The sequence below is a fragment of the Hemibagrus wyckioides genome, linkage group LG01 (genome assembly GCF_019097595.1).
Source record: "Hemibagrus wyckioides isolate EC202008001 linkage group LG01, SWU_Hwy_1.0, whole genome shotgun sequence".
In the NCBI taxonomy this organism is placed as follows: domain Eukaryota; kingdom Metazoa; phylum Chordata; class Actinopteri; order Siluriformes; family Bagridae; genus Hemibagrus; species Hemibagrus wyckioides.
In genome coordinates this window covers 11,477,798-11,498,397 of record NC_080710.1, presented here as the reverse complement: position 1 = coordinate 11,498,397, position 20,600 = coordinate 11,477,798, and the positions used below count along the sequence as shown (strand labels likewise).

General features: G+C 39.6%; 1 protein-coding gene across 2 annotated transcripts in view; it reads left to right on the top strand.

Annotated features, from left to right (window-relative positions):
- Nucleotides 1-20,600, top strand: part of LOC131355189 (glutamate receptor ionotropic, NMDA 2D) — a 67,928-nt gene that overhangs the window by 20,120 nt on the left and 27,208 nt on the right. For both annotated transcript variants that reach the window (XM_058393595.1, XM_058393507.1), the window contains exons 5-8: nucleotides 1,486-1,814; nucleotides 4,100-4,214; nucleotides 14,764-14,969; nucleotides 17,990-18,158. In XM_058393595.1, coding sequence (XP_058249578.1) covers nucleotides 1,486-1,814; nucleotides 4,100-4,214; nucleotides 14,764-14,969; nucleotides 17,990-18,158 — 819 coding nt within the window. The remainder of the gene's footprint in view (nucleotides 1-1,485; nucleotides 1,815-4,099; nucleotides 4,215-14,763; nucleotides 14,970-17,989; nucleotides 18,159-20,600) is intronic.

Below are 20,600 nucleotides of genomic sequence, written 5' to 3'. Positions count from 1 at the left end.
CTATCTAGACGCTGTCTCATATAGAGTTGTAGATTCATTAGTGTAACAAAGCTGTAATTATAAGAAAGAAAAGAATATTTCACACTTACATTTAGTTCATACCTTAGTAGTGTCGGCAAAACAACACCAGAAATTAAAAAAAAAAAAAAACCTGTAAACCCTCTTGACATGCCAATCAACCTGATATAGGTTTGGCCTTGTGTAATCAATATGGTAGTCATGTGTCATTTGCGAACGTGTCCGCTCTTTAATGAATCTCTTTTATGTAAAGAGCCAGCTGCGTATATACGAGCCAGCAGTGGCAATGTAATTCAATCAAACTGCTTCCATGGAAACGTCTTTTCAACATCAATCCCATTGCGTGTATAAGGGCAGCATGACAGGAGGAGGAGGAGGAGGAGCCGCTGCGCTGCTGTTTGTGGAAGATGTACAGTACTTCACACGGAAATTTGTATTACAGGAGGATTTCACTCATCAGGATAAATGGAACTGAATCGTCTTAATGAAGCACAAACAGAGCAGGCAGGATAACATTAATGCTGGGATACAAACTGTATTTTTCAGGGCATATTTATAGTTTGAATTAATTGCTTTCCGACTTAAGCAATTATTTAAATCATTTTTTTTATAAAATGCAACACAAAGTATTGTTATTTTATTAATTAGAAGGCAGAGTAAGATTTCATTGACTGTTTTCAGCCATAATTAAGCAAAGAAGAGCATTTTTTAGAGCATGATTAAAAATGGCAATGAGGCATTAGGGGAGCTGAAAGAGTTGGATGTTATTGGTGAGCTGAGCTGAGTGACTGAAAGAGCTGGAATCCCCATCACTACAGTATGGTCTGAGTGGGAGGAGCTTGTTTCTTTATTTTGTCAACCAGTGAGAATGCTGGGGAGTGATCTCTATTTCATTTTTGAAACTCATAACCCATGAGAGTAATATCATATCGAGTATGCGTATAAAATTTAGCGTTGGGACCAAGTACTTCTGTGTGAAACCAGGATATGTTTGAAGGCACTGGTATTTTTGTTTTATATGAATGCTCTGTAGGTAACTGGTAACTGTGACACTAGAGAATCTTTCATCTGGATTAAACTGTTATGCTTTGGAAATATGGCAGTAAAGTAATGACATATTCCCTTTATTCCCCACTGGGCCTATTTTGATTCTCACTGTCTTTCTCCCCAGGCACATGCCACCCCCTTTTATGAGCATAATTATTCGTCTCCTCCAGAGCTGTGAGACATGTATGCAAATATCTTCACCCAGCGATGCTCTTCTTCTCTCATGTTCTGTCTGCTTTTTGGGTCTTTTCTAATTTCCCAAATATCTGACCTATTTCTCATCTTCTGTCCTTCCACCACAAATGATCTCTTGCTCACTTCACTTTGTGTCTGTATTCACTCTGTGTCTCTCTATATCGACCTCTATGCTCTAACTCTTTCTCAATCGCTTATGCTCTCTCTCTTTTCCTCTTCCCCCAGGTCCGTCTGCTGTACTGCTCCCAGGAGGAGGCTGAGCAGGTGTTTCACGCAGCGTGGGCTGCTGGGCAGGCTGGAGCATCTCATATGTGGTTTGCAGTGGGCCCGGCGCTGTCTGAGTTGGGTGTGAATGGTTTACCCAGCCGCCTTTTTGCTGTGAGGCCTCAGGGCTGGAGAGATGAACCACGCAAACGGATTGCCCGGGGCGTTTCTGTCCTTATTCATGGAGCCATGGCGCTGCGCCAGGACTACGGCACTACCACTGGGCCGCACTTTGTCACAAACTGCCAGACAGATGGCAACAGGACCCAGAGGATTCGCGGAAGAATGAAGTAAGGAAGAGTTCTGGAAATCACTGATAATTTGAACTTAAGAATAAGTCTCAAGCAGTCAGTAATAAGATTCAGCCAAAAGACTCCAATGGCTAACAGTGCATGCTATTTACGCTGATTTCTGGAATTTGTGCCATACATTGCTGGCTTGGTTACTATTTTTTTGACTGGATTATTAGTGTAATCCAAACCAATCTGGTCACATCTCTCTCTCTAACTACAGATTGTCTGTAAAATTTTACATTATCAAAGCTTTCCTTGAGTAGGCAAATTACTTCCTTTGCCTATAATATCTCTAGGCACTGCTTTTAAATATCATCTTGTTTAGCTCAAGGTTCTGTTTTAGTATTCAGTTTTACATGGTTTGTTGCAGTTATAAAAAGAGCTTGTATGGCACATCTAGTAATTAGAGTCTACATAGGATATCCCTGGGCCGCATTACGTCCTCTCTTCTTTCTTTATAAGAGAGACCAGGGGCAAGAAAGCAGTCTGTTCTGACTTTCAACCAGGTCACAGAAACAGAAGATGAGAAACTGTGAGAAATTGCTCATAGAAGTGAAAACAACATGGGACAGGTGTTAAAGTGCAGCTCATGATTAAAGTACATGGCAAATCCACTATATCTTAAATACACTATAGAGCCAAAGGTTTGTGGACACTTGACCATCACACGCATACCTTATTTCAGCTCACTGCACATTGCATATGGCTGTGATTACAGTTATGGTCTATTTGACTTTACTTGACTTGATACGTGGAACTTACCTAAACTATTGTCGCATAGTTTGTAGCAAACACTAGAATAGAAAGTCTTTGTATGCTAGAGCATAGCAGTTCTTATCACTGGAACTAAGAGGCCCAAACATTTTCCAGCATGACAATGCCCCAGTGCACAAAGCAAGCTCCATGAAGACATGATTTGCCAATGTTGGAGTGAAAGACCTCATGTGACCTGCACCAGAGTCCTGACCTCAACCCCACTGAACACCTTTGAGATGAACTGGATCACTAACTGCACACCAGGCCTCCTTACTCGACATTACCTCACTAATGCTTTTGTGGTTGAATGAGCTCAAATCGCCACAGAAACACTCCAATAACTAGTGGCAAGCCTTCCTAGAAAATTTGAGCTTATTATTATATTAGCAAAGGTGCGACTGAATCTACAGTGGGATGTTCAGAAAGCACATGTGGGTCTGATGGGCAGGTGTCCACATACTTGTGGCCATATAGTACAACTTAAAATTTAAAGTTTGACTTTTTGCTCTGTTAAATCATTTACTTTAAAGGTAATAAGGACACAGTTTTTGAAAATCACCCCTTTTATTAAAACTGCAAGGCATAAAATCCAGGTTAAGTCCTTACTTTATTATTCACTGTAAAAAACATACTGTAGAATTTATAGCAATTTATTGCAGCAGAGTTGCCAGTAAATTACTGTAAAATTACAGTATATATACGGTATAATATACAGTAACAATTCTTGTGTTTTTTTTTAGTAATATTCTATACCATTTCTGTATCAGCAATTTACTCAAAAATATAATTACATTGTAAACTAAAACATAGAGCCCTACATTTAATTTTGGCTAAAACTTCTATCTAAATCAAGTGACAAATGAATAGTTAAAGGGTAAGCGTCTTGCTCAAGGAGCAAACCAACAATACCTTCTACCATCAAATTAGCTCACGCTGAAATATGAATTTCATATAAACACAGAAGCAGCCATGTGTTTATCTAAATTCATCAGAAAAGGAAAAATAAATCCACTGATTTACAGATTGTATTTCTTTTCTAATTCTTGCTTAGAAGATTAGCTATCCCACTATGCATTGTGTTTTCTTGCATTTTAATTATCGTATTTTATTTTATTTTATTTTAATTGTACACACGCATCTCTAAATGTCCAATTTACAGTACAATTCTGTAAAATAATAAAACACCACAAATGCTGTAAATTTGCAGAAATTTCTTTGTACAGTGCAATGCGATGACTCATGACAAGATGGAATTGGACTTGCTATTGCACATAATACAGATACATAAAGCGCAGTAATGTACAATAGTGTTTCAGGAAAAGATTTATGCTGAAAGATAGACTCTGAAAAATGTTGGATTTGTATGAAAAAGATTAATTTGAGGCAATTATAGAAAATATCACCTTTTATATATCAACCTCCATGAATCCCATTTTAGTGCTGAAGACAGTGTGAATGCAGATTTCCACTACCTCTCCGTTTCTCATTTCCTTCTCTTTTCGCACTGTTTTTTTTTTTATTTGCAGATATTTCAGTAACATCACCATGAGTGGGAAGGATTACTCTTTCAATAACGAGGGCTATCTGGCCAACCCCTTTCTGGATGTCATCTCCTACACACCCGGGAGTGGCTGGGAAGACGTAAGAAATAACATGGGTTTTGTTTTTATACAAGCAGCTCAGGTTCTGTGGTAGTACACTGTAGTTTTGGGTGGTTTTGTGCTGTGGCTAATTGGTCATGCAGTGATGCAGTGAATACAATGAATAGATTTTTGCAACTCAGAAGCTTATTTGTGTTTTGAATAAAAAAAAAAAGAAATCTACATATGATGGCATAAAGAGATGTTCTCTAACTATAATACTTGCCAACAGTGTATCATTAGACCCCTTCTTGGTTCACAAACTGAAGAGCTGTTATTGGATCAGTGGGTTAGCTAATGATTCTGTGCTGTCAAGGCAAAAAGGTCCTAATGATTTTAAGGAAATTGCCACTAAGGAATGCTATACCAAATACCTGATAACACCTCTTTGAAAAATATTGATCTATTTTATGCAACAAACATCAGGTTGGAATCCCGATGATGAGCCAGCCATCTGTGGCCAGAAGTCAAGAGACCAAAATTAGCTGTGCTCTCATGGAATTCTCCTTCTCTCCCTCTGTCACTCACAACAACACTAATCAATTTGCAAGCATTTGTGAGCTAATGTGTGCAGAATAGGGAAGATTGTGCTTTCCTCCAAACCTGTGATGCTGCACGATGAGCAGTCCAAAAAGATGGCAAGGTTGACTTTACATGTCTCAAGTCTCCTCCAAAAGTAGAGCATCAAAGCCTATTTGTTTGTTTTTGCTGAGATCAAAACATGAATATAATACCAGCTTTTTATTGTACCATATTTAATCTATATTTTTAGATCAGACCACCCAATTTTCAGGCAAGCAAAAAATATTGGGACATGTGACTGTCTGGGTGTTACTTGGTACTCAAGTGTGTCCTTTTAGATTGATTTTTTAAACAATAAAAAGCTCTGAACAGCTACAGATCTCTTGGTTTAAGCGTTCGGTTTTTCCTGTCAAAGACTGAATTTATTTAAAAAAAAAATATGGAACATGAAGATCTGTCTATAGTAATAGTCATTTTGAAGCTGTGAAAAGAGGGAAAATCAATTAGAGTGCTCAATCTGGGCATTTGGAATGTTGTGAAAAAGAAGGAAACCACTGATGTACTGAGCAACAGACAGCAAACAGGTCAGCCAAGGAAAACAACAGCACTTAATAACAGTAACACTGTGAGAGCTGTGAAAAACAACAGCCAGTGACATCACCAACCTCCACAGGTCAGGGGTGAAGTTATCACAACCCTCTGTTTAAGAAGACATTGAGAGTAGAAATGTAGAGGCCATACCACAAGATGTAAACCCTCATCAATGGTCAGAAGGCAGGATTGGAAAAAAGCTCATAGATTTCTCTCTGTACCCAAGTACAGAGAGTACTAGTAAAGTGATGGAAAGGTCAAAATGTGGAGAAAGTAAGGATCCCAGACATCTGTGAAACATAGTGGTGGTAGTGTCTCCACATTAGTAACTCCTGATGGTAGCAGAATGAATTCAGAAGTCTACAGAAACATTCAGTCTGACAATTTACAAAGAAATACATCCAAGTTAATTGGGTGGAACATTATCATGCAGCAAGACAATAAACCAAAGAACTTAATCATAGGGGAAAAGTTTTAGACTGGTCAGGACAATCATCAGACCATTTCACCCCCTGAAGAGAAGACTGAAGGGAGAAATCTCCTGAAACAAACAACAAATGAGAGAGAATGCTGTTAAAGCCTGAAAAAACACCAAAAATAAGAAACTAACAATTAGATGATGTTAATGAGTTGTAGACGTAGGCAGTTATTGCAAGCAAGGGATATGCAACCAAATATTGTGCTGTTGTAAGTGTTATTTACTTTAATTCACTTTATAGCGCAAACAAATGAATTGGCCTTATCGTTTTCTATAGTCTCAGAGGGGACTGTGTGTAGTGTAGCATTTGTTATGTTGGAGTATATGCAAGCATATTGTATATAAGAGAGTAGTGTATATTTAAATAGTGTATATGATTTACTCTGTCCTAGTTTGAAGAAAAATCATTATTTTGCAGGAAGTGAAACCATTGTGAAATGATGTTTTAGACAATGCAGTCATTTAGAAGAAGAAGGGGGAAAAAACGTTTCCCAGGGCTCTCAGGCACTCATCAACAGAGAAACCCATTACAATTAACTGAGAACAATGCATCATGAATGCTTTGAGCACAAGTGCTGACTATGTACAGTTGGAATGGAGGTGTAACGATATATCGATCTGTATCAGTGTGTTCTCCATTAGTGTGTATCAATATGTGGCATTACTGCAGCCACTTTAAATAACTAAAAAAGAAACAAGAAGATCTTTAAAAAAACATGCAACGTTAATAAATTAAAAGGCCTGGTCTTGAGTGGCTGTACTCATGAATGTGATTATTATGTATAATTGATGCCATTTTGTTATTACAGAGGATCATCAAAAAGGAAAACAACATTTACAGTGGGGTCCAAAGGTTTTAGAGCACAATGGAAATTGGAAATAAGTAGAATTTTCTTTTTTTTTTTAATCATTTTTATATATTTAAAACCATGAATGTAAATGTTTAATATATAATATTCAAGATTCTGCCGTTTCTAAGTATCTATTTAAATGTAAGCAAATTTATGATTAAGATTGACGTTGATAACTGCTATGTACAAAAGGTTAGATTTCCCTCATGTCTAATCTTTTTTTACTGGATTCAATCTAAAATGGCTCAAATGGTTTTGCTCCAGTTCAAGCTCAAGTTCACACTGTCATAAAAGCAAAAAATGGGATGAACCGAATATTAAGAAACTCTGAGATTTATGTAAATATTTCAAAGATTCTACTTTTCCCTCAAATTGTTGTCAATAATCAATAATTCAAATTTAGAATGCAAAAGAGGTCTTAGACGTTTGGACCCTACTGTATATATGCCACTCAGTTACTTAGAGAGATTCTCACAGTTGGATGACAGAATGTTGCTTAAATCTTGCATGATCATGTCATAAATGTAGCATAGCAGATGTCACACACTGTCAGGATGTGTAATGGCACTTTATGTCCAGCTGTCGAGCTGTGTCATTGCAATGATAGGTGACATAATATTCATTGTCATGACAGCTTACACCACATCATCATTTTTTTCTAATAAGTTTACATTATTTGGCACAAGGCCATATCTAGGGTTACTTATATATGTCTTATTTATACAGCTGAACAGTTGAGGGTTAAGGGGCTCGTTCCTGAAGGGTTGGCAGGTTGCTGGGGGGTGGGGGGTGTAACCCTGTGGGGGTATTTGACACATGACCTGTAGTCCAACGTCTTAATCACTGAGCTTCCACTCCCTCACTTGAAATAATTGACCTTTGGTCATTTGTATAAATAGAATCTTGGGTTAGGTTAGGGTTTTTGACACTGCGTTAACCCCGGGTTATCATCATGCTAAACCCTGATAGAGGAACTTTCCATGCTTGTGATTTAGAAGTGGGGTTAGCACGGCTTTTGTGGGTTTAACCCTGCACTGCTGTGCCAAACGTACAGTGTGAAACGACATGGTGGTCGAGTGTTACAACTAGATGTTTAGCAACAGACACCCAAACAGATATTGAACAGTTGTGCCTCATATCATGGGAAAACCAGGATATAGCAACACTTAACAAAAATGGCTGAGTGGCATGCAGCAAAACAGTGAACATCACAGAATTGTGCATTTTAGGAAGGAGGAAATAACTTATACTGAACAATGAAAGAAAGATGGATATCAGAGAATGTCTGGTCAACTACGCAACAAACTAAAAAAGGCCAAAAAAGATTGTGAAAGATAACAATACCTGCTCGGAGACAGAAAGGCAGATCTGTTCTTTTTTCCCTCACTGAAGCGAAAGAAGGAGACAGGCCTTTATTTAAACTGGTCGTACACTGTGTTTATTCAATCATGGTTGTTGACACCTTAAATATGCAAATTAGACCATTAACCCAGCGTTTAGGGATGTTCAGCAATGAAACATCAGATTAGGAATAGCCAGAGTTTATTGTGAACAATTGTCGTGATCCTCTGAAATGCCAGCATGCTGAAGTGTTTAACAAAAACAGCTAAAAATAGAGAAAAAATAGATAAAATAAAGAAAGTACAGAGAAAGTACACAACTCTTTTTGAAAGTCATTCAAATAATCCTTCAGGTTTGAAAGACAAGTTAAATGATGAATAAAAGGTGAAGGAAAAACCTACATTCACAATGACTAAATGTGGTTCAATTATTTAATGCTTGATGAAAACTTATGGCATTTTGGCCTTAAGCCTCAGTGAGCTGAATATAGCAGTCGTGTGTAATATGTCAGGTGCTACCTGCAGAGCACTTCTCATGGGAGGCAAAGGCAGTAATAACAAATATAGCTGGAAAAATGTCACAAACATTGCAATGTCACTCAGTACAACAAGATAAAACAGAATGATAAAGTTATAGAACGGCTGCCATGCAGACAAACAGAGACAAGAAAATGCGCATGAAAATCTGGCGAAAGCTTTACCATTCAGTAATGTGGTAAACAATGCTGAAGTCGATTTCCACACCCAAAAAACACAACTAGAAATAATCTAGAAAAAATGCAGAAAACGAAAACAAAAAAACATAATTTATTCATGCATATTGAATATCTCCTGGTGGCAACAGAAATTTACATTTGATTATGAGACATAAATTCATTTAGATCTTTTTATAAGATCAGAGACAGAAAGTTTGTCTCTTGCTGATAGAAAAGCTATCTAATTTGCACTCAGCCCATGCTTACAGATATGAAATGTTGCATTTGCAGAGAGGTGGAACAAACAGAGCACAAGAGTAGTTGTTTAAATGAAGCAGGTGTTAGATGGTGCAGTTCTTAATCCCAGGTACAGATGAGAGTGAAGCCTTGCTTCCTTAAGAGAAGCAAGGCTTCTAAGTACAAGCTTTGTTTTTGTAACTTTAATATTTCCCTTTGCCACCTGTTCCAGCATAGCAATGCCTGTGTGCACAAGGCAAGGTTCATAAGGACATAGTTTACTGAGGTTGGCCTGCACAGAGCCTCAACCCTACTGTACACCTTTGGGAGGTGTACACCTCTGGATCACTGAGGGTGCACCATTCTCACATGACATCTCAGACATGTCTCACAGACATGGTGCCTGAACTCACTAAAATGATGTTATGATGTGATGTAATGTGTTTATTCGTCACAGCAGAGTTAAATACTTTTCTTCAGATTTCCTAACTTAACATAATTGGAGTCAGAGCACAGGGTCACCCAGGAAGCTGGAATAGAGCTGGGGCTGCTATTCCAGCAGGGGCAGCTTGGCAGTGCTGGGGCTTGTACCCCTGACCTTCCAAACAACAACCCAGAGTCTGAAGCATTTGAGCCACCACTACCACTGCACTAATGTGTCTTAAAGGACAGAAATTCCTACAGCCACATTTCAAAGTGTACTGGAAAGCCTTTTAAAGAGAGTGGAGGTGGTTATTGCTGGGAGGAGGGTATAATAATCAGGTATCCAGAGACTTTTATCCATGTAGTGTATATCTTATCTGTATTGACATGATGGTAGAAATTTTATTACATCTCGCTATTCTCATCAACAGCAATTTCTGTTCTCAGAACTGCCACTTTCTGGATGTTTTTTGTTTTGCTATTCTGTATAAACTCTAGACTCTGCTGTGCCGTAAAATCCCACGAGATCAGCAGTTTCTGAAATACTCCTCAGCCCATCTGTTACTAACCACCATGCCACTACCAGTCACTGAGATCACATTTTCCCCTTTCTGATATTTGAAGTGAACACTACTGTAAAGCTCTTGACCTGTATCTGAATGGGTTTATTCATTGTTCTGCTGACACATGATTGGCAGACTGCATGAATGAAAGTGGTGTACAGTTTCCAATGTAGTAGCTGCTGAGTGTATGTCCAGAAATTGAATCCTAGTGAATAGTACTTAAATCACGCATATCTTTGTGCCTGGACACTTCCTTTTACCTTACGTGTGGATTTCTACTACAGAGTGAATGAAAGACGCACATATATGTTCTGTTTGTTAACTGAGGTGGTTTTCACACTGGGCATGTTTGCTGAGGTTTGAATTCGAATGCAATTGTTTCCACTGCCCCAACAGTGTTTTAGACTTATCTGATTCTACTGAAACCCCAGTGCATTTGCTTTTATCTTACATCATCACATGGAGAACATAACACGACTTACCGTATTTTTACTTTATTTTTTACATTTTTGTGCTATTATGCACAATAAAGCACCTCATCTCTTCTGTGTCCCACAACATCCCCCTGCCATTCATACTACACATGTACACACCATTGTCTAAATCGCATGTGGAACAAGCGTAGATCCGAACAAGTGTTCATGTTCATGGGAATCGCAGAACAGTTCCAGTGGAATTGAACTCACACCATCTCCTACAGGTAGTCTCAGGTTCGGGACCGAGCTGCACTTACAGATCCTCATGACAGCTTTCACATTACCATTTTTTTCATGCAAACCATGCTCTGTTTTGATTAAACTGGTGTGAAAGCTCCCTTAGAAATGCATGTCTAGTCCTTCAGTATTGCAGAACACTCTGGGTGACTGGAGGACGGTGATAAGCACTGGGTGGGCTCCAGTGGCAAGCCCTAAAGCTAAAGAGCGAAGGAACGTGGTGGCTCCTACTGGCCTCGGGCATGCCAAGAGGTCACATATTGATCTCTCACTGATGCTCATGTACTCCTGTCAGCTTAGTTTAGATTCCCATGTCTCCAGCTGGTGAACTCAGCATTGATATCAGCCATTAGCCTTTGGCCTATTACAATCCACCCAGAAAATCTCTCTTCCCTGCTCCTTTTCTCTTCCACCATCCAAAATCATGCCCTGCTCTGATTTGAGTACTTTGTTCCGAAAAGCTGGACAAAAGAACAAACTGGCCCTTCAGCTTCTAGGGCTTTGCAGTCTTGAGCCAAAGACAAACTGAATATATCAAGACGTTAACAAACTGATGCAACAGTTGGGCGAGGGTTACATGCCGTGTCTGTACAGAGAGTTGTGTTTTATGCCTGAGATTTATTTTAAGATAAGATCTGCAGAGCTCAAGAGCTTCAGATTAGACACCTTAGTGGGAACTCTGGCTCTGAGGTTTTCTAGCTCCAACGATCAGTCTTTCTATTTCTAATTCTCATCAAATATTTAGGGAAGTGCTGTAATGTCGGTTTACAAGGCTGTGCTGAGTATAGATGTTTTTCCCTTTCCAATTGTTTTCAGTGCTCTGGTAAAAGTCAAAAGGCCTGCAAATGTTCCTTAATGAATTCCGTAAAACCTAGTGTTGATCCTTTACATAGCCAGTGGTAGCCCTGACACAAATAGCACATTTGTATGCCCTTAACATAGAGCATTAATTCTTTTCTTGTTAGAGCTATTCACGAAAGTAGTGTTCAGCCTACTTAGGCAATTATTCTGTCACATAGAGTGTATTCTTAAAACAAAACCGTTCATCAAATTAAAGGATAAAATGTGTAGCTATAAATGGATTTGTCCTTCTCTAACTCCAAAGCACATTATGGTAGATCAAATCTGCTGTGGTTGTATTTAGCTTGTTTAAATGCTGTTGGTTTGATTTGTAAGGACCGTTGTGGCTTAAGCATGTCCTGTTTTATCCTCACCATTCCTGGCTCTATGAGGTGTTGTTCAGAGGGTGTGTGTGTGTGTGTGTGTGTGTGTGTTTCGCCCTGTGAAAGCATTAGCTGTTCCCCAGAGAGACAGTGTTTGATCAGAGCCTGTCTTTTACAGCGCTCCCTCCACCTCGGCATAGAGTGAGATTTCTGCAGAGCCACCACTTTGCTGAAATGTGACAGAAAAGTTACGACATCTCATTTCTTCTGTTCCAGATTGTATTAGAACTGAACGCTAGAAAGAACGGGAGAAAGAGGAAGAAGCAGAACCCAGTAGAAATTATTGAAGAGGTCCACCAAGACATGACACTTATCATCACACATATCCACCTCTTGCAGCAGTTTCTGAAATATAAAATGCCTTGTACATACACCTCTGCTTTTTCTTACTCCGTGGAACACTCAGCTGAGTGTTAACTGATTGGACATGAGTCTTGATCTCTTCCTACGCAAGATTTTTATAATATCTCTCCTTGTCACATTTGCAGACAAAGTGAGCATCCTACAGTGTTCTGCTGTTCCAGATTTGCCTTTTTTTTTGCAGGGTAAACAGAGTTGGAGTAAAACAATTGAATGAATAGGAGAAGACAAGCTGGAATGGATGGTCAGACTGACCTACAGAGACAGGTTGATGACAGAAGGCAGCAGTGGAGGCGTGAAGGTGACAAGCAGGCTGTCAGGAAAACAGTCAGAAAAGCTGTTGCTGGGAAACGTGGTCTTTCTGTACTGTACCATGCAAATGTTTATGTCTGAGGCATGTTTAAATATGAGGTCGCATGCCAGCACAAAGGCTACAGAATGGCTATAAGTGAGCGGGCCAGTGACGCCCACGCCTACATGCTGGGTTGCTATACTGTTTCCCTTTCAATTAACTGTCTCGGCTCTAAGCCCACGCCGCCTTGTACTGAATCCCAAGCAGGAACTGGCCGCCAGGTTCTCGTCTACAAATTACACACAACCTGCAGTGTTGTGTGCACACCGTCTTAGCTGTGATAGATATATAATAGAGCAGAAGTGCAATTTCAGTGTCAGGGGCAGGTGAATAGCTCTATGGGGATTAAGTGGGGAGCTGCAGAATTACTGATAGCTGTCACTGTGTGTGGAAGTGTCAAGGATAAACCCAGAGGCCAGAGTCGGCTTTCCGGTCTGCATATATTGCATCCACAAACAAAAATGCAAAAAATGTGCTAATTACTAGACGCTGTGAGTGTGCAACAAGGAGAGTGTAATGAGACAGCTGCGTGCTCGTTCAGACTACATGGAACCAAAGCGGAGTTGTTAGAAGTCTTTACTGTTCAGTCTGACTTGCTGTCGACAGCATATTTGACCCATCTTTTTCTGCGAGTGTGATTTACTGAAGGATTGCACTCACTGATGCAAGGTGATGTGCCCCTTCTGCACGTCACTGTCACTGATAAGACCCAGCAGTGCGGTGTCATCGGCAGATCTGAGCAATATGACGGCTGCGCTGGTGGAGGTGCAGAGGCTGGAGCGTGAGGCCTGAAGTAATGAGGAAAGCGTGGAGCGTGCAGCATTCACAGCCTGACAGTTTGAAGAGCCTGCATGCCCACACAGTTCCTTCTGGCGCTATAGCATTGTGTTAGCCCACTCATTACCTTTGTAATGATTTTTGTGTGTAATTGGCCGAGTTGACATTTTACGGCAACCTTCTTGTGAGACTTTCATTTCATAAAATGTTTATTTCGCTGCCTAATGATGTTTCATTATTACACATTTTCTGCATTCATTTGCGTTGGACGGTGTTTACAGGAAATTGTTTGTTTAAGGCTTTTTACTGTCTAGAATACATACGCACTTATGTGTATTAAAATTTGGATTTGGTTTTATGCAAATGTGCTTTTAGACTGGGTTTTCAATGAGATGGCTAACTTTCTAGGGGCAACCATTCAAAGTCTTTTATAAAGCTAATTAGTTCTGCTGGGAGATCTGTAGGCCAATCACACTGTATAGAGAAGTGACATTTGTTTGCTATGCAAATACAAAAGGCTAATTATTATCTAATTAAAACCAACTGCACAGAATGGTTAAAATATATCTGAGCCTAAATAGAGATGTCCCATGGGATAGGCAGACCAATCCATACAGACTCCTAGTTGGCTTGTGTCTGTTTTCCATCCCCGGAGCTGTGTGTGTGTGTGTGTGGTTTGCATTGACCATTAAGCTGTTCATAATGGGAATTAATAAAGCAAACTTAATATAGAGGGGTTCATTAGTTTGTAGAAATGAGAGTACTCTTACCAATGCTGTTATCTTTAGTAATTGTTACCAGATTGCAATCACATGGAAGACAAATCGAAAGTGCTACACCACTTTATTTTGTCTCCACAAGCAAATGAGACGGCCTTAATGGCACACTTAGTAAATAAAGCCCTCAAGTGTCTCCCTGACCTTTTCCTCTGTTGGCCAGCTCTTAGATAAAGGCTCCATCTTGGTTCTCAGAGAAAAGCCTCATGCTGCTTCAGCGCTAAAAGTCCAAGCCTCTCAATGAGAGAAGTATGGAGAAGGCAGGGAGTCATTTTTCACTGCCTCCACACGCTCTGCAGGCTTCCCAACACAGAGCAGAGTCATTCTCCTCCATCAACCTGCCTCAATGACACGCCAAAACGAGGCAGTTTAAAGTGAGGTGTAATGGGCTGGGTTGACCTCTGACGTTCATTTGAAGGAAATTCAAAGTGAATAAAGAGAGTGTTCTAGTCCAGAGCAGGCATTTTTGACTTCATTCAGAGACAAAAAATAGGCACTTTGTTCACAGACGATGAGAAATCTACAGTTTTGCTCCCCGTTAGCAGTTTGTACTTGAACCATGGGTCAAGGCACTAAGCAAAGACCCTCTTTTTTATTCATTATCACCTGGTCCTTGACCTTACCTTGTGTTCCGTGTGTGTGGTCTCAGGTAGGATGGTGGGAGAACGGTGTGCTACGTTTACGATACCCGGCCTGGTCTCGGTACGGCCCCTTCCTACAGCCTCCCGATGATGCACAGCACCTGAGGGTGGTGACCCTGGAGGAGCGGCCATTCGTCATTGTGGAGCTGGCCGACCCCGCTTCAGGAACCTGCATCAGGGATTCTGTGCCCTGCCGACGACCTCTCAATGCCACGTCAGTATGATAACCAGTATAACACCCCATTACACCACTACTCCCTGCCTAAAAAGCAAGCTTCAAAAATTCTTGGTTCCACCAAGAACTGTTTCATCATTTCACCATTGATCAATTTATATTTAAAATTATGCAACAAATCCTTGCGTTGTTGAAAGGTGTAATATCCATGAATTATGCATACATTTTTTAATGGTTAAGATATTTTTATTGTATAATTAGCACACGATTAACACTTGAAGTTCTATAAAAATAAACTCAGATTCAGTCAATAATTAAAATAAGATGTACAAATATTTTTGTGTTTCGCATATAAAAAAAATGCTCCAGTAATTTGTAGTGTAAAAACATGCCTGCCTATCATTTATTTGTTTGTGTTTATTTGTGGATTTCTGCATCACATGGCCCAAGAACCTTCTGGATGCATTTTTTTGATTCACTGACTCGTACAAATCAGTCTATGAATGTGTGTTTATTCTCAACGGCTCTGAATCAGCCAATCCGTTCAATCATAGCCAAAAATATGCTCAATCTTCCTTTCTTCCAAGCCTTCTTTTTTTGTTTTGTGGTGAGATAGAGATGCTTGGTGTACTTTAAATGAATTCTATTAATATTCTGCTAGTGTAAGTTTACAGGTAAAACAGTACAGTATAACAATAAAAATGAAGTTAGATGAGTACAAGATGAGTTTCCGATGGATAGGAATCGTGAATAATAATACGGATGCATTCAGGAGCCCACAAGCCCATTAAGAAGCCTTTAAAGCACTGCTTAGAGTGAGGGCTCAGGAGAGTCAGGGCTCTTAGTGAGGCAGATATTTACAGGTGCAACAAAAGAACCACAGCAAAACAGATTTTTCCTGCTCATCCGGTCAAAAACAGGTCTTATTTACTGGAATCCATAGCCAGAGTAATGAATATTGACAGACTATTGATAGTTGGAATATTGCTGAATAGTATTGAAATGGAGATTTGATTTTTATTTTTGACGTATTTCCTTTTCGAAACAGTGATAGCGAATAACTCTGGTAGAATAACTGGCAAGAAGCTCAGCAGTCTAGCAAACTGGCTCACAGTTGTCTGATGCAGAGCAAGTGAAAAATAAGACATTTGGGAATTGATTTGAATGAGTCTGTCAGAAATGTGGTAAAAAAAAAGAAAAGCACTATATCATATACAGATGTGATCTTATTGATCGTATTATTATGCAGCTGAAATTATGCAGCAAATTTGCCCCATCTGTGCATATCTGAAGCTAAAACACAGTGTTCTTGCAACTCCTAATATTCATACTATTAATACTCTGTCACTGTTCATTACTCTGACGAGTGTTTCCAGTAAATAAGAACTATTTTTGATTAGTTGTGGAGGAAAAAAGCTATTTTGCTGTGGTTGTTGTACCTGTAAATATCTGCCTCACTAAGAGCCCTGAGTATCTCAGCTCACTCTAAGCGGTGCTTTAAAGGCTTCTTAATGGGCTTCTGGGCTCCTGAATGCATCCGCATTATTATTCACTATTCCTATCCATCTGAAACTCATCTTGTAGCTGGAGATTAGGGTTGGTTTTAGCCATGGACAAAACATGAGCAACGGCAAAGGAACATGGGGTCTGTGCTTTAAAATAATTGAGTGGGATTGTACGACTTATATGACAGCCTCCTGAATAGGCTTATGGATTTGTAAATACATTTGAAGGCAGACGTGACAGGATTTTCTTGAGAATTTCATGTGTCATGCTTGCTACAGGAATACGTCAGATCAATCTTCAAAAACAGATAAAAGAAAATAGCTGAGAACGGTAGCAGAGTGCTTAAGTTTCTGTGCTGAAAACCGGATGATTCAAATCCTGTCACTACCGCCGAGCCGTGACTGCTATATTCTCAATGCATTCACCCTTATTTGTAATTTGCTTCAGATATAAATGAATAGACGTAAATAGAAACCAGCTAGCTGTAATTGTGCAACAAATAAAAATCCCTGATAAAAGTAATCATGAAATGAAATCTTTATTTTGTTATGATCACACTGCTGTCTGCAACATCTTCATTTTGATGAAAAGCTGATCTTCAATGCTTAGAGGTCAGTTTCATCCACTGCTTAATTGAGTTAATGGTTCATTTTAATAACTCCTTTAACAGGAGCATAACACCAGCAAGCTTTCCTGTAGGGACAAAAACCTCAAAACTGGATAATAGTGGCATTTTTTTCTTTTTAGACCTTCCACTTCTCCACTATCACAGTTAGAATACGATTTCCTTGTTATGCCATTTGTCACCTTTTCTTTCATTTGTCTCTCATTCTATGTTTCTCGCTGTCTTTGGTAGGTAAGACCCAGGCGGGGCTGCACAAGTACAGAGGCTACATTCACTGCTACTGTTTTTCCATCGATCTGTCGCTCTTGTTCCTTCCCTCGTTTTTTTGTATGTTTGCCTTATGGCTGTCCCTACACACCCTCGCTCATCATGTAGCCTGTCAATCTGCTTGAGTGCTTGAGGTATTAATGTGCCTCATGTGGATATTGCCTTATTGCAGGCACACTGACCTGGGGTGCGTGCTCGTGTGTGTGTGTCCTTGTGAGTGAGTGAACCAGCTTTGCTTATGCATGCTTTCTGCTACTCACTGCCTAATGCCTTTTCATCTTATTATCCTCACCTTCTACTCACCTCTCACTCCATCAGACTTAAACTCTCTCTCTCTCTCTCTCTCTCTCTCTCTCCCTCTCTCTCTCTCTCTCTCTCTCTCTCTCTCCCTCACTCTCTCTAGCTCCCTTCCCCCCCCCCCTTCCCCCGACCCCCTCATTCTCTTTCTTGCTCCCTCTCTCTCTCAGTCCCTTTTTCTTACATCTTCTTTCTTTCTGTTTCATCCTTCATTTTCTCTTTCCGCTTCTTGGTACTTGGCACAGAAATAATTATTACTGATACGTTTGTGGCTCCTGCAGTACAGTTAAATAATACACCCTACTTCCTCCCTTCTTTGCTCACATTCCATCTTTCTCTTTCTTCTTTTTTTCTGTGGTTACAGGGCTCATCAGGAAGGGGTGGCTCCTGTGAAACAGTGCTGCAAGGGCTTCTGCATTGACATCCTCAAGCGTTTGGCCAAGATTGTGGGCTTCACTTATGACCTCTACCTGGTCACCAATGGAAAGCATGGGAAGAAGATTGACGGTGTGTGGAACGGCATGGTTGGAGAGGTAAGTTGCCAGATGGCCCTTCAGTATTTGTTTTTTTTACTTTGCGAAACATTGCGTTTGTAATATTCACCATGACTGATGTTCTTTTTCACTCAGCTGATGAGTAGTAACACTGCAGTAGTGTAGTGATGGTATATGGTGAGGAGGAAATCTAAAATAACTACAGTAACTGCACTACCTATCACTATACTTGCAATGTAGCAATGACACAAAAATGTCATGCCCTGGTGCCTCTCTTGAAATTGGCTGTGAATATTTTAAAACATGATAGCCTACTTAAAAAAAAAAAAAAGCAAACAAAAAGTAGGAGAAAACTCTAACACAAAATCTAACTTTCATGTCATGTCTTAGCTTATACCATAATATCATGAACTTTTCATGGCGATATACGTGAAAAAAGATACCAGACAGAAGATTTCCTTCGGTATTAGCAGATACACTGATCAGGCATAACATTATGGATACCTGCCTAATAGTGTATTGGTCCCCTTTTTGCTGCCAAAACAGCCCTGACCCATCATGCACAGTGTATTCTGATACCTTTCTATCAGAACCAGCATTAACTTCTTCAGCAATTTGAGAAACAGTAGCTTGTCTGTATAGGACGAAACGGGCCAGCCTTCGCTCCCCATGTGCATCAATGAGCCTTGGCCGCCCATGACCCTGTCGCCCGGTTCACCACTGTTCCTTCCTTGGACCTCTTTTGATAGATACTGACCACTGCAGACCGGGAACACCCCACAAGAGCTGCAGTTTTGGAGATACTCAATTTGGCCCTTGTCAAACTCGCTCAATCCTTACGCTTGTCCATTTTTCCTGCTTCTACCATCAACTTTGAGGACAAAATGTTCACTTGCTGCCTAATATATCCCACCCACTAACAGGTGCCATGATGAGGAGATAATCAGTGTTATTCACTTCACCTGTCAGTGCTCATAATGTTACGCCTGATCGGTGTATAATCCTAAATTTATTGTAGAGAATTTACTGTTCCTTGGATGGCTGAATGGCATAAACTATAAGTTCTTAAAAAAAAAGGTGAAATTAAATGATATTATATTTGCATCAGATGTCACTCATATTTAAAAGTCTACCCCAGAGTTTCCTAAAAAAAAAAAGAAAATTCTAAATAGGAACCTCTACAAGGTTATTAAGAGTCATTAACCAATCATTGACCACTTACACTTTGTAGTATTTTAATTGGTAGTAGTTAAGGAAGTTATAGCAACAACAGGGTGGTGTAATGCGGTCCAACATGAACACCCCCCCCCCCCCACGTTGATTATTTATTGATAACTGCACACACTGAAGTGTTTATTCTGACAGAGACTTCCAGCAATTACAATCGATTTATTAATGAACAGCACATTTTGCGTTTTATCTATTTATAGTTATGTTTAATGTTGTGGAACATCTGAAAAACAAGTTCATTCCTGTTATTATTTATAACAGCTATAAACGTCTCTCTCTCTCTCTCTCTCTCTCTCTCTCATAACTTAATATAACAAAAATGAAAAAAAAAAAAACACAGCTTGTCATGTCTAATATGCTTCAGAATTTATAACTTCAGAAATTGTAACTGAATGTTAGGCTTTAGGGGGTTATAACTAAAAAAAAAAAAGTAGTAAGGTACTGTGACTTTTGTAAAAAGACAAAATTTCTGCTTTTTAAAAAAAATAATTTGTGTTAGTGATGCTGCATTAGAAATGAATGCAATAAAGATAGTTCAACAGGCAGTTATATGTTTATCTTAGGAGTCACAGTGAGATACATTTTCTGCATCTCATTTAAAAATGATGCAAAGGTTGCAGTGCAATTACACTAGAATATATTAAACTGATACCCTTTAATGATTATATGCAACTACAAATTTTTTTATTATATTTCATTTATTTGTTTTATATGCTATATACAAAGCCAAGTGTTGTGTCTCTGTTGTTTCTGTGGATAGTAAGCGCAAGGCCCTGAGAATGAAACCCTCGCACTGTCTGATCAAGTTGATGTGTGCATTTGCGGGTGTGGGTGGGTGATGCTCTGACTTGTTGTGTGTAACGTAGGGAGCTGTGAAGTGTTTAATGCCTGGATTCTCAGCCTGTCACTCCGAAACTGCCACTGAAACACTGTGTCCCCCTTTTAACACACCATGCAGAAGTGTGAACGATGGCTAACACACACATTCACACACACACATCTCATTTTTGAACAATTTCGGGACTCTATCTTGACTATGCCTACACTTGTTGCGTGCGTGTGAGGAAGATGTAGACGGCTGTTGTTTTGAGAGAGAAGCCCTGCTGCGGTGCTCACACCCCCAAGGGAGGCCTGTTCAAGATGGTTGCTAAGGAATCAGAGCCTTATTTTCCATTTCCTCTGTCACTTTATCTATACTTCTATTTTTTTTTTCGCTCTCTCTCCCTCTCGGCCTGTCTTCCTTTCTCACAT